The sequence below is a fragment of the Dendrobates tinctorius genome, unplaced genomic scaffold (genome assembly GCF_039654945.1).
Source record: "Dendrobates tinctorius isolate UK_male_01 unplaced genomic scaffold, ASM3965494v1 ptg000066l, whole genome shotgun sequence".
Lineage (NCBI taxonomy): Eukaryota > Metazoa > Chordata > Amphibia > Anura > Dendrobatidae > Dendrobates > Dendrobates tinctorius.
Window position 1 is genome coordinate 3,795,988 of NW_027361734.1, and position 14,032 is coordinate 3,810,019.

Consider the following 14,032-nt stretch of genomic DNA (forward strand, 5'->3'; position numbering starts at 1 on the left):
AAAATGAAAAAATTGGGGACTAATTGATCATGTTTGTGGAAAAAATACGATTTATTTTATTTTCATGCCCGGGCATTATAAACTTCTGTGAAGCCCTTGGGGGTTCAAAGTGCTCACCACACATCTAGATAAGTTCCTTAGGGGGTCTCATTTCCAAAATGGTGTCATTTGTGGGGGGGTTTCCACTGTTTAGGTACATCAGGGGTTTTCCAATCGCGACATGGTGTCCGATCTGAATTCCAGCCAAAAACGTCAAATGGCACTGCTTCCCTTCCGAGCTCTGCCATGCACCCAAATAGTGGTTTACCCCCACATGTGGGATATCAGCGTACTCAGGAAAAATTGCACAATAACTTTTAGGGTCCTGTTACCCTTGGAAAAATAAGAATTGAGGGTGAAAAGATCATTTTTGTGGAAAAAATATGATTTTTTTTTTAATTGTACCGCTGTACGTTATAAACTTCTGTAAAGCCCTTGTGGGTTCAAAGTTCTCACCACATAGATAAGTTCCTTGGGGGGTCTAGTTTCCAAAATGGGGTCACTTGTAGGGGGTTTCCACTGTTTAGGTACATCAGGGACTCTCCAAACGTGACATGGCGTCTGATCTGAATTCCAGCCAATTTTGCATTGAAAAAGTCAAACGGCGCTCCTTCCACTCTGAGCTCTGCCATGCGCCTAAACAGTCGTTCCCCCCCCCCCCCCCCCCCACAAATCAGGTATCAGCGTACTCAGGACAAATTGCACAATAACTTTTGCAGTCCAATTTCTCCTGTTACCCTTGGTAAAATAAAAAAATAGTGAACCTGAAGTATTTTTTTTGTGAAAAAAGTTAGATGTTCATTTTTTTTTAAATATTCAAAAAAATTCCTGTGACTCACCTAAAGGGTTAATAAACTTCTTGAATGTGGTTTTGAGCACCTTAAGGGGTGCAGTTTTTAGAATGGTGTCACTTTTGGGTATTTTCTATCATATAGACCCCTCAAAGTGGCTTCAAATGTGATGTGGTCCTAAAAATAAAATGGTGTTGTAAAAATGAGAAATCGCTGGTCAGCTTTTAACCCTTATAACTTCCTAACAAAAAAAAATTTTGGTTCCAAAATTGTGCTGATGTAAAGTAAACATGTGGAAAATGTTATTTATTAAGTTTTTTGTGTGCCGTATCTCTGTGATTTAAGGGCATAAAAATTCAAAGTTGGAAAATTGCGAAATTTTCAAAATTTTCGCCAAATTTCCGTTTTTCTCACAAATAAACGCAAGTTATTTGAATGAAATTTTACCACTAACATGAAGTACAATATGTCACGAGAAAACAATGTCAGAATCACCGGGATCCATGGAAGTGTTCCAGAGTTATGACCTCATAAAGGTACAGTGGTCAGAATTGTAAAAATTGGCCCGGTCATGAACGTGCAAACCACCCTTGGGGATGAAGGGGTTAAAGTATGCCAAAAGTAAGAAAAAATGTTTTTAAAAATATTAAATTAAAAATATATTAAAGTTCAAATCACCCCCCCTTTCACCCCATTCAAAATAAAACAATAAAAAAACACACACATTTGTTATCGCCACTCTCAGAATCACCTGATCTATCAATAAAAAAAAAAAACCCTAAACCGATCGCTAAACGACGTAACGAGAAAGGGAATACGCCAGAATTACGTTTTTGTTTTTTTTTTGTCGCCGCAACATTGCATTAAAATGCAGTAACAGACGATCCAAAGATCGTTTCTACACCAAAATGGTATCATTAAAAACGTCAGCTCGGCGTGCAAGAAATAAGGCTTCACCCAATCCAAGATCATGAAAAATAAAGATGCTACGGGTATCGGAAAATGGTGCAATTTTTTTTGTTTTTAACCCCCTTCTGACTTAAGACGCGCTATCCCGTCCAGGTGACCTGGGCCCGTATGCCCGTGGACGGGATAGTACGTCATACCGATCGGCCACGATCACTGGGTGAGCGCGGCTGCCTGTCAGCTGATTATTACAACTGACACGCAGCACTATGTACCAGGAGCGCTACCGGCACTTTAACCCCCTGCACACTGCGATCAAACACACACAAACGGTGGTATAGGGAAGCATTACACAGGGAGGGGGCTCCCTGCGTGCTTCCCTGAGACCCTCAGAACAACACGACGTTATTGCATTGTTGTGAGGGCCTCCTCTCTGCAGGCCCCTGGATCCAAGATGGTCGCGGAGTCCTTCCGGGTCCTGCAGGGAGGTGGCTTGTCAGTGCCTGCTGAGAGCAGGCGCTGAGAAGCCTCTTGCACTGCCTGCCAGATCGCTGATCTGACACAGCGATCTGCAAAGTGTCAGATCAGCGACCCTGGGACAAAATTAAAGAAAAGGGGGGGGGGGAAAGGTTAACGTGTACAAATATTTTAAAATAAAACTCCTAATTAAAGAAATATAATCCCCAATAAATTCATTTCTTTATGTAAATAAAACAATAAAAGTACACATATTTAGTATCGCCACGTCCGTAAAGACCCGCCCTATAAAACTGTCCCACTAGTTAACCCCTTTAGTGAACCTCTTAAAGCATTTTTTTGTCATCATACCGCCGAACCAAAAGTGGAATAACACGCGATCAAAAAACCGGATTTAAATAAACATGGTACCGCTGAAAACGTCATCTTGTCCCACAAAAAACTAGCCGCCATCAGCCTCATCAGGGAAAAAATAAAAAAAAGTTATAGCTTGCAGAATAAAGTAATCCAAAAATAATTATTCTTTATATAAAATTGTTTTTAGTGTATAAAAGCGTCAAAACATAAAAAAAGTATAAATGAGATATAGCTGTCATCGTACTGACCCGAAGAATAAAACTTCTTTATCAATTTTACCATACGCGGAATGGTATAAACCCCCCCCCCCCCCATGGTGCTGTACATGAGAAGGGGTTACGTACAAATTACAGATATCACTTACAGTAAACAAATTAACAATGACAGACTGATACAGAGGGGAGAGAGGACCCTGCCCTTTCGGGCTTGCATGCTACAGGATGGTGGGGAAAGAGACAGTAGGTTGGTGGGTTGCAGCAGTTTCAGTGTTGGTTGAGGTGATATCACCGGTAGTGGTGAGAGAGAAGGAGGTAGCCGGGTCATTGCAGGCTGTAGGCTTTCTTGAAGAGGTGGGTTTTCAGGTTCGTCTGAAGGATCCAAATGTGGTTGATAGTCGGACTTATTGGGGCAAAGAATTCCAGAGAATAGGGGCAGTTTGGGAGAAGTCTTGGAGGCAGTTGGGTGAGGAGCGAATAAGTGTGGAGGAGAGAAGGAGGTCTTGGGAGGACCGGAGATTACATGAGGGAAGGTATCGGGAGATTAGTTCAGAGACATATGGGGGAGACAGGTTATAGATTGCCTTGTAGGCAGTATTAGTAATTTGAACTGGATACGCTGAGGGAATGGGAGCCAGTGAAGAGATTTGCAGAGGGGAGAAGTGGAGGAGTAGCGAGGAGAGAGATGAATTAGTCAGGCAGCAGAGTTAAGGATGGACTGGAGAGGTGCGAGGATGTTATCAGGGAGACCACAGAAAAGGATGTTGTAGTAGTCGAGGCGGGAGATGATGAGGGCATGCACAAGCATTTTAGTAGATTGAGGGTTGAGGAAAGGACGGATTCTGGACATATTTTTGAGCTGGAGGTGACAGGAGGTAGAAAGAGCGTGGATGTGCGGTTTGTCCAAATGTTCATTTTTTTAAACATTCAAAAAATTCCTGTGAAGCACCTGAAGGGTTAATAAACTTCTTGAATGAGGTTTTGAGCACTTTGAGGGGTGCAGTTTTTAGAATGGTGTCACTTTTGGGTATTTTCTGTCATATAGACCCTTCAAAGTGACTTCAAATGTGATGTGGTCCATAAATAAAAAAAAATGGTGTTGCAAAAAAAGGGGAGATCGCTTTTAACCCTTATAATTTCCTAACAAAAAAAAATGTTGGTTCCAAAATTGTGCTGATGTAAAGTAAACATGTGGGAAATGTGATTTATTTTTAAGTATTTTGTGTGACATATCTGAGAGAGTTAAGGCATGAAAATTCAAAGTTGGAAAACTGCGAAATTTTGTAAATTTTTGCCAAATTTCCTTTTTTTTTTTTTTCAAATAAGCGCAAGTCCTATCAAAGAAATTTTACCACTATCATGAAGTACAATATGTCATGAGAGAGCGGTGTCAGAATGACTGGGATCCATAGAAGCGTTCCAGAGTTATCACCTCATAAATTGACAGTGGTCAGAATTGTAAAAATTGGCCTGTTCATGAACGTGCAAACCACCCTTGGGGGTAAAGGGGTTAAAGAAACTTTGGATTTTTTTCACCATTTAAAGAAAAAAGAACCTAGACATGTTTGCATTTAGAACTGTGGCACTTCTATTCGGGAGCAGAACTCTGGCAAGAGTAGTATCTGTCTCACAACAGACACTATTGGCACTAGGTGATGCCATTTACTTTAATAGGGTAAAATTTGTTTAATGTTTGGTAACCATTAATAATAATAATTTTTTACTTACGTTGATTGCTTTATCTTTTCTTAATAGCTCTCTGAAAATGTTATCAACCGTATGAGAGAATCTCCTTCTCTTAGACCACCACCACCAGCTTCACTCCCAAAGCTTCCCGCTGAACAGCCCATGTCCAGTAGCTATGCAGGTATGTATGTAGCATTTCCAGCATGTTCATGGTAAAGTTTTTGACCTACTCCTCCCAATTCCTTGGTTCACATTGATAAGTCGTAGGGGTCCTTCCCTCTATGTGAATGTCGGTGTGCTAACCATTTCTTTATCAGGCAGCACACAGACCCACTAGGTGCATCGTATTCTAATCCTCCACATCGTATTAAAATAGGACATGCTCTGAGTTTCATGGATTTTGTGCTTGGATCTGTAATTTTCGTGAATGTGTGAATGGATCTGTGAATCTCTATGGGTCCGAGTACTGTGGTTAAAAGGTTGGACAGCACTCGGACATTTCACACAGATGTGAATGCACCCTGAGACCAATGGTCCCCAAAGTTTAAAAGTGGTGGCTTGCGGCTGTCTAGGGTGGCTTGTCTTCTTCCCTTAGGAGCCCTTGGTCAAGAATGCATTCACTTATTATAACATGCACAGCATTACAGACATGGTATCCCTGCAAGAGTGTCATGCTGGGTGATCTGATATCAGTATTTACATTTTATTTTGAACTAGCTGAAGAGCCCGGCGTTGCCCGGGTATAGTATCTAAATACGGTTAGCTTTGTACAGACATACTCATTAAAATTTGTTATAACTGAGTGTATAGCCCCGCCCACTCCGCATAGCAACATTCACTATAATATTCCACACAATCCCGTCAGCCAGAGCTGCCGGACTACTAATATCCCACATCATCCCATTAAAGCCACTGGACTACTAGCCCTAATATCTCACATCATCCTGTGAGCCAGAGCCACCGGACTACTAATATCCCACATCATCCCATTAAAGCCACTGGACTACTACCCCTAATATCCCACATCATCCCGTCAGCCAGAGTCACCGGACTACTACCCCCAATATCCTACATCATCCCGTCAGCCTGGGGTCAGAACCAGAGCGCTGAGTGGAATGGCCCTAACATTCATACCGGGGATCCCTTTAAGAGAGGCCTGGCGTCAGAACCAGAGCATTGAGTGGATTTGCCCTGACTTGCATACCAATGATCCCTTTAATAGAGGCCTGGGGTCAGTACCAGAGCATTTTGAAGGCAATTGCCCTGACTTCCATACCGGGGATCCCTTTAAGAGAGGCCTGGTGTCAGAACCAGAACGCTGAGTGGAATTGCCCTAACTTCCATACCAGAGATCCCTTTAAGAGAGGCCTGGCGTCAGAACCAAAGCACTGGATGGATTTGCCCTGACTTCCATACCAATGATCCCTTTAAGAGAGGCTTGGGGTCAGAACCAGAGTGCTTAGTGGAATTGCCCTAACTTCCATACCAATGATCCCGTTAAGAGACCCTAGGGTCAGAACCACAGAGCTGAGTGGAACGGTCCTAACTTCCATACCGAGGATCCCTTTAAGAGAGGCCTGGGGTCAAACCCAAGCGCTGGATGGATTTGCTCTGACTTCCATACCAATGATCCCTTTAAGAGGGAAGATGTGCCTATAGGATGGAGGATGTGTGATTTGTATATGGGCACGGAAGGGGTGACTTATTTCTCTCATGTGCCTCTGCTCCTTTTTGGGGGGCAGACAGTGGCTGGGAGCTTATATTTCGGGGAATGCTAGATTTCTCCCATCATGTCAGTGTCTGCTGAGGTGTTTTCTGGAGAGGGAAAACTGTTGCTGGTGAAATGAAAGATGCTTTGTGATTTGGATGCTATGAGCAACAGTTTTCCTTGCAACCAATCACAGCTCATCTTCTTTTACACAGCTCTGGTGAAATTAAAGATCCTTCATGATTGGTTGGTGACACACATATACATACATACATACATACATACACACACACACACACACACACACACACACACACACACACACACACACACACACACACATTCAGTTTTATTTAGAGATGTGTCATAGAGTTGAAAAATCTGTTTTTTTTTTTTTGGTTTTTTTTTATTCTCCACTGTCAATATGTTACATTTTTTTTTACTTGAATGTGACTCCTGATCGACTATGACTGAGTGCCTCAGTGACTGCAGAAAACGCAAAATAAAATAAAGATAAAGTGGGAATCCCCATTTCAGGTCTTTTAGAATATTATGTGACAAAATATGCAAAGATAAGTTTTGTTAATATAAAACAAAATAAAAGCGAGACCTGCAGCGACTCATGCATAGTATTTGCGCTCCGAATGTGCACGGTTTGCACACGAGCCTGCTCGTATAACACCTTATCCCAGCACATTGGCTCAACACTACTAATAGTGTCAATTATTTATGGGTTTGATCAGCACATGTTCTGCGAAGTGTCTGAATAAAAATTACATGCATAGATGTCAGTAACCCAAGGAAAACTGATTTGAGAGGCTGCTGAAGAGCTGATTTCTTGTAGTGAAAGCCATAAACTTGAGCAATAGAGAAGCCTCTTGCTTTCCACAAATGAGAAGAGTCTCGGGATTTGGAGGACCTGCAAGCTCTTCTAAAGATCGGTTTGCCAAACTACTCTTTGTTAAAGAGAAGCGTTTCCTGGATATTTGGTATGTGCAGCTGCCGCCTTCTTTACAGACCCGCATCAGGCACACATTGTAACTCTTCCCGTTGCTTTTTATTCCCCATATGTTCTTCTGTGTAACCTCACAGACGGCAGCCACTCAGAATATCCGAGAGGCAATCTGTACTTTCCATGCTGAATGTGGAATTAGTTTGATCTCCTTCTGTAAGGCCTTATTTACGGCATTTATGAAAATGTGACCTTTTGCAGTTTTGGCAAAGTTTGTGGCTTATTGAAATGCTTTCTCCCAGTTTTGTTTCTTCATAATATATTAGAAATGTCTTTTCTCAGTTTTCTCTGTATGATATTAGCTATATATATTTTTTGACAGCAATTGATTAAATGATGTTTCTTGATGTCTGTGCAGTGAATAGATTATACTGCTCTATTTCTTCCAGTAAAATGATGTCCTTTTTCTTTTGGAACCTCAAATGTAGATGTGAACTCAATTGTGCATCAAAACAAATGTATAAACAAAAAAAAGTCCATGCACATGTTAAATATGAAACAAAAATAAATTTTTACTGAAAATTTCAACAGTAAAAACATGAACACAAAAAGCCATGATTGGGCATAGTCTCCGAAGTGCGCCGAGTGCTGTTAACACTGTGATTGACAGCCATAGGGAAGAGAGGAGATGACGAATCATTGCCGTGTAGGACAGCTGATATGAGACCTACCTGTCTGGAGAAATCTCAATGGAGCAAACATTAGACAAAGTGACATGGAAACTTTAAGGCTGTGTTCACACACAGCGTTTTTTTAGCGATGTTTACCGCGGTTTTCACTATAAAACAGCTAAAAATAAGCTTCCCAGTCATTTCTATGCATTTTGCGCTTTTTGTGCACATTGATGCGTTTTTTTACCGCGTTAAAATCGCATCGTGGTAAAAAACGCAGCATGCTCATTAATTTTGCGGATTTTTCCACGGTTTTGGCTTCTTCCATGCGGTTTGAAACCGCTGCGGAAAAAAACGCATCAAAAATGCGCAGAAACCGCTGCGGAAAAATAGGTGCGCTTTCTGGGAAGGGATTCAGGTTTTTGAGCAGAAATTTTCTGCAACGTGTGCACTTAGCCTAACACCTCTTCCTGTTAGCTTAGGGCATTGGCAGGGGTCACATCACAGTAACAGTTTTTAAGGTTGAAGGGAGACTTTAAGTCCATCTAGTTCAACCTATAGCCTATCATGTTTATCCAGAGGAAGGCAAAAAAAAACCCCATGTGGCAAACAGTAATCTTCACAATGGGGAGAAAAAGTCTTTCCTGACTTCACATACGGCAATCAGATTAGCTCCCTGGATCAGCGCCCTCTCAAGGAAACTAGTGTATATGCCCTGTAACATTATACTTTTCAAGAAAAGCATCCAGTCCCTTCTTAAATTTTAGTAGGGAATCACTCATTACAACATCATATGGCAGAGAGCTCCATAGTCTCACTGGCTTTACAGTAAAGAATCCGCATCTGTGAGTATGCTTAAACCTTCTTTCCTCCAGACGTAGAGGATGCCCCATTGTCCCCGCCACAGGTCTAAGAGTAAGAAGATCATTTGAAAGCTCTATGTACTGCCCCCTCATATATTTATACATTGTAATAAGATCACCCCTAAGCCTTCGTTTTTCCAAACTAAATAGCCCCAAGTGTAATAACCTGTCTTGGTATTGCAGACCCCCTAGTTCCCTAATAACCTTGGTCACTCATCTCTGCACGCGCTCCAGTTCAGCTATGTCTTTCTTACACACCGGAGACCAGAACTGTACACAGTATTCCAAGTGTGGTCGCACTAGTGACTTATATAGAGGTAAAATTATGTTGTCCTCATGAGCATCTATGCCTCTTTTAATGCATCCCATTATTTTATTTGCCATTGCAGCAGCTGCCTGACACTGGCCACTAAATGTGAGTTTGTCGTCCACCCATACACCCAGGTCTATTTCAGTGATGGTTTTGCTCAGTGTTTTACAATTAAGCACATAATTATACATCTTATTTCTTCTGCCCAAGTGCATGACCTTACATTTATACCCATTAAAGCTCATTTGCCATTTATCAGCCCAAGCTTCTAGTTTACATAAATCCTCCTGTAATTTAAAATTGTCCTTCTCTGTATTGATTACCCTGCAGAGTTTAGAGTCATCTGCAAATATTGAAATTCTACTCTCTATGCCCCTACAAGGTCATTAATAAATATGTTAAAAAGAAGCGGGCCCAATACTGACCCCTGTGGTACCCCACTGCTAACCATGACCCAGTCCGAGTGTGCTCCATTAATAACCACCCTTTGTTTCCTATCCCTGAGCCAGCTCTTAACCCACTTACACATATTTTCCCCTATTCCCATTGTTCTCATTTTATGTATCCATCTTTTGTATGGCACCGTATCAAAAGCTTTTGAAAAGTCCATGTACACCATGTCCACTGCATTTCTTTGGTCCAGTTAGGAACTTACCTCTTCATAAAAGTTTATCAGATTAGTCTGACAAGAACTGTCCCTCGTAAACTTATGTTGATATTGGGTCATGAGGTTATTCTTCAGATACTCCAGTATAGCATCTCTTAGAAAACCCTCCAGCATTTTACCCACAGTAGAGGTTAAGCTCACTGGCCTATAATTTCCAAGTTCAGTTTTTGTCCCCTTTTTTGAAGCTTGGCACCACATTTGCTATACACCAGTCCTGTGGTACAGACCCTGTTATTATGGAATCTTTAAAGGGAATCTGTCACCCGATTTTTCGCCTATCAGCTGCCGGCACCGACATCAGGGGCTTATCTACAGCATTCTGTAATGCTGTAGATAAGCCCCCGATGTAATCTGAAAGATAAGAAAAAAAGAGTTATATTATACTCACCCTGGCGTCCGGTCCGATGAGTGTCGCCGTCCTGTCCGGCGCCTCCCATCTTCTAACGGTGACGTCCTCTTCTTTGCTGCCTGTTGTGGCTCATGTGCAGGCGCACTGCTCTGCCCTATTGAGCGGGCGGGGCGGTGCGGTGGTGGCGGAGGGCTGTGCTCCGGTGCAGGGGAGGCGGCTCCGCCGGCATTTCCTTGCAGCCGGGAGGCCCCCGCACATCCCTTGCTGGCCGCCGCCATGTTGCGGTGGTCTCCGGGAACATGGATGCCGGGAAGATGGCTGCCGGTCCGGGGACGGCGCAGGCGCAGGTTCAGTATCACACAGGATAGGATTAGATACACGGCTCAGCAGTCAGTATCACACAGGGGAGGATTAGATACACAGGTCAGCAGTCAGTATCACACAGGATAGGATTAGATACACATCTAGGCAGTTAGTATCACACGGGAGGATTATATACACGGCTCAGCAGGCAGTATCACACAGAAGATACACTGCACTTCCCAGGTCAATACGATTAGTCCCCAATCCCCACAATTTTAAGCGTGTCCTGAAAACGCATTTATTCAGACTGGCCTACCGCCTCAACACATTAACCTAATCTATCCCTGTGTGGCAGAGCCAAAAGTTTTACCATAACCAGGTTCCCCGCACCATTCTCCCACATGCTTTATGCATCCATTAGCCCTCTGTGTCCGTGCTGTCACACACTTAACATTATGGCTGGTCCATACAATCAGGGCAACTGTTACCACCCACCTTTCGTGTCTACCTCTTTCCTCATAGACTGTAAGCTTGCGAGCAGGGCCCTCATTCCTCTTGGTATTTGTTATAATCTACTGTATGTGATTATTGTTATGCTGTAATGTCTATTGTCTGTTCAAATCCCCTCTGAAATGTAAAGTGCTGCGGAATATGTCGGCGCTATAAAAATAAAATTTATTTATTATTATTAGGAGAGGATTAGATACATGGCTCAGCAGGCAGTATCACACGAGACAGTATTACGGATATGCCCACACTGGTGAAACTTCCAGCCCCCCCCAATTATACACTAGACTATGGGCTGTATATGTCACTGTCCTCCTCAGACAGCCATAAAAGCTGTCATAAAAAGGAAGGTGTCAGATTACCGGAGATCACTGGGGCTGTGAGTGAGGAGGCGGAGACAGAGCAGGAGGACAGTGGAGCTGGAGCAGGAAGCACAGTGCAGAAAGTGGAGCTCAGTAGATGGCACTGGGCTACAGTAAAATGGCGCCCAGCCACACCTACAGCAGTGAATGGTGCAGCCCACGGGCGTGCCCAGTTCACTGCTAATGAGGCTGCAATGTTAGAGATAGGGTCGGGAACCGACTACTGTCTCCTATTGTCCAGGGACAGCCATATTTGCAGACTGTATAAGTCCTCCACAGATCTGCAAATCAAGATGGCAGCGCCCAGTGGCTACATTAAAACATTATTACAAACAAACCATAAATCCTAGTTAGTACAACATTTGCTGAAACAACATGTTTTGTTACTTAATCTTTTTTTGCAAATTATATAAAATTGCGACACCTTCCCTTTAAGCTATTACTATGGGCATACAGATAATAGAATGGTTAGACTAGTCTGACCTGTATGTCTCATAGCTGTGATGTAGATGTTGATAAAAGCGGTTTTAATGATTTCTTCCAGGCTCTGGGTCATACGGTACCTGGAAGAAATTCCAGGTACTGCGACATGGGCATTATTACCCTACACCAGTGATGTTTGGAATAACACCCTCTTCTAGATGTGTTTTTGCTTTTTTTTTCTCTTCCCCTACACAAGGCCTCTCCTGCTTATGATTTGGCAGCATCATTAGAGAGGAATCTCTAATAACGCCCCCTTGTTATAGTGGAAATTGGCATATAAAGTTCACAGGCGAATATCTCTACAACAGAGATGACAAAAAAACAACACATTTTTATTCTGATATTTAGCCTGTTTTTATGTGCAAAACTAGCCGCATCATGACAAAGTGGTGAGAGGGTCCTCTACAAAAATCCTCAGGATATTATATTGCAATAAAGCCCAATAATAAACACTTTATTTTTATTTCTCTGCAATGTCGTATGGTTGCATCTTCCTGGAGGAGACGAATGACATAGCTGTCACTGATATTTCTTATCAAGATCCAAAAGCTCATATATTTCTCTTCACTTTTGTCGAATTCATAAACTCTTTGTCTTCATGTGGCGTGCAATATCCATCCGTGACACATTTTGCAGTCCTTATTAGGTGGCACACAATAAAATGAAGATTATTTGCATATTATGCGTTTCAAATTGGAATGAAATAAAGAAGCAGATTAATCCTGAAGGAGCAATAAAAGCAGATAATAAAGTCTCGCCCTGACACTGGTAATGCTGCAGGTCACCGTACTGTTTTTGACGCACTGCTTTCTGACTTAATATTTATGATTATTAGTGTGGTGTTAAGACTTTTCTTTCTGACATCTTCATTAACTTTTATGTCTTCCGTGCTGCTGCCCTGCCAGCTACTGTATTCCAGCAGATGGTATGGTCATAAAAAGACTTTAGGACTGCTGTCCTTTATTGGAGAGTTCATGAATGTATAAATTCAATGCAAATTTGCGCTGTAAATAATGCATCGTTTTATTTGTTTGCTTACCATTAAATACTTAATCCTTTCCTGACTAGGTGATTGATTTTCTGTTTCAATGCTTTAGGTTTTTGCCCTTCCTCTTCTTCCAAGAACCTTAAAATAACTTTCGTCTTAATTTGAATAGTGCAAGTAAAAATTACCGTATATACTCGGGTATAAGCCGTCCGGAGTATAACACGTGGCACCTAATTTTACCACAAAAAAACTGAAAACTTATTGACTTGAGTATGAGCCTGGTATACATTGTCCCCACGCTAGTATGCGCGGCCTCCTCGTCCCCGCGTCGGTCTGCGCGGCCTGCGCGGCCTCCTCGTCTGCGCGGCCTCCTCGTCTGCGCGGCCTCCTCGTCCCCGCGCTGGTATGCGCGCGGCCGCCTCGTCCCCCTGCTGGTCTGCATGACCATCAGAAAATCATTTAAAAAAACAAAAAAAAAAAAACCCATCCAACTTACTGTCCATGCGCTCCCTCAGTTTCTTGTTCCGATGCCAGCAGCTGCGGTGGCTGGTCAATAACGTGTACCCACTGCTAAGGAGAAGTGAATATTCACTGTGTGCCAGTGTCAGCTGCAGCGGCTGGCTTCCAGCTCCCTGCTAAAGAGAAATTAATATTCACTTCTCTTGAGCAGTGGGTACACGTGATCACCCGGAGTTTGCGGCTGACACTGTGCTCGCTATTAAAGTGAAATGAATATTCAGTGCAAGTGAATATTAATTTCTCTTTAGCAGTGAGCTGGAAGCCAGCCGCTGCAGCTGACACTGGCACAGGAGTACGGCACTGGCTTTAGCCGCCGCAGCCGGCTCCTGACTCCTGTGACCCGCTGCTCTGCTGCTGCCGTGCCCCGTCCATCTTCTGGGACCCTCACTCGAGTATACTCAGAAGAGGGCTTTTTCAGCAAAAACGATGTGCTGAAAAACTCTGCTTATACTTGAATAAATACAGTAACTAATATATCTTACCAGATAAATTTGTTGCTTTTTTTGATAAGACTGTTCATCCTCAATTCAAGGGTAAAATCTGAATTCAGTGAAGACAGACTTGTTACATTACTGAACTTCTAATGTAGGAGGGAGGAGCTCTGGCTCTAGCTACTTCCCTCTACATAGAATCTTACCAGTAGCAGCTCTCCTCTCCTACCTCAGTAGTGTAACCATCTGTCTTCACTGAATACAGATTTTATCTGTGAAGTGAATTTTTCTGCTTGAATGATCAGTCCTGGTGGAGAAAGAAGCAAAACATGCTGTTAAGAAATATACCAAAGTTGCTTATTTTCACCTGTACTATTGATTTATGTACTAAAAGTTAAAACGACACTTAATAAACATATAAATATATATTAATAATTTCATTTCTAAT

The 14,032-nt window shown here is 42.5% G+C and overlaps 1 protein-coding gene across 2 annotated transcripts in view; it reads left to right on the forward strand.

The window, feature by feature from the left end:
* CHCHD3 (coiled-coil-helix-coiled-coil-helix domain containing 3) overlaps positions 1 to 14,032 on the forward strand; it is a 214,889-nt gene that overhangs the window by 12,353 nt on the left and 188,504 nt on the right. For both annotated transcript variants that reach the window (XM_073580986.1, XM_073580987.1), the window contains exon 2: positions 4,541 to 4,652. In XM_073580986.1, the coding sequence (XP_073437087.1) occupies positions 4,541 to 4,652 (112 nt within the window). The remainder of the gene's footprint in view (positions 1 to 4,540; positions 4,653 to 14,032) is intronic.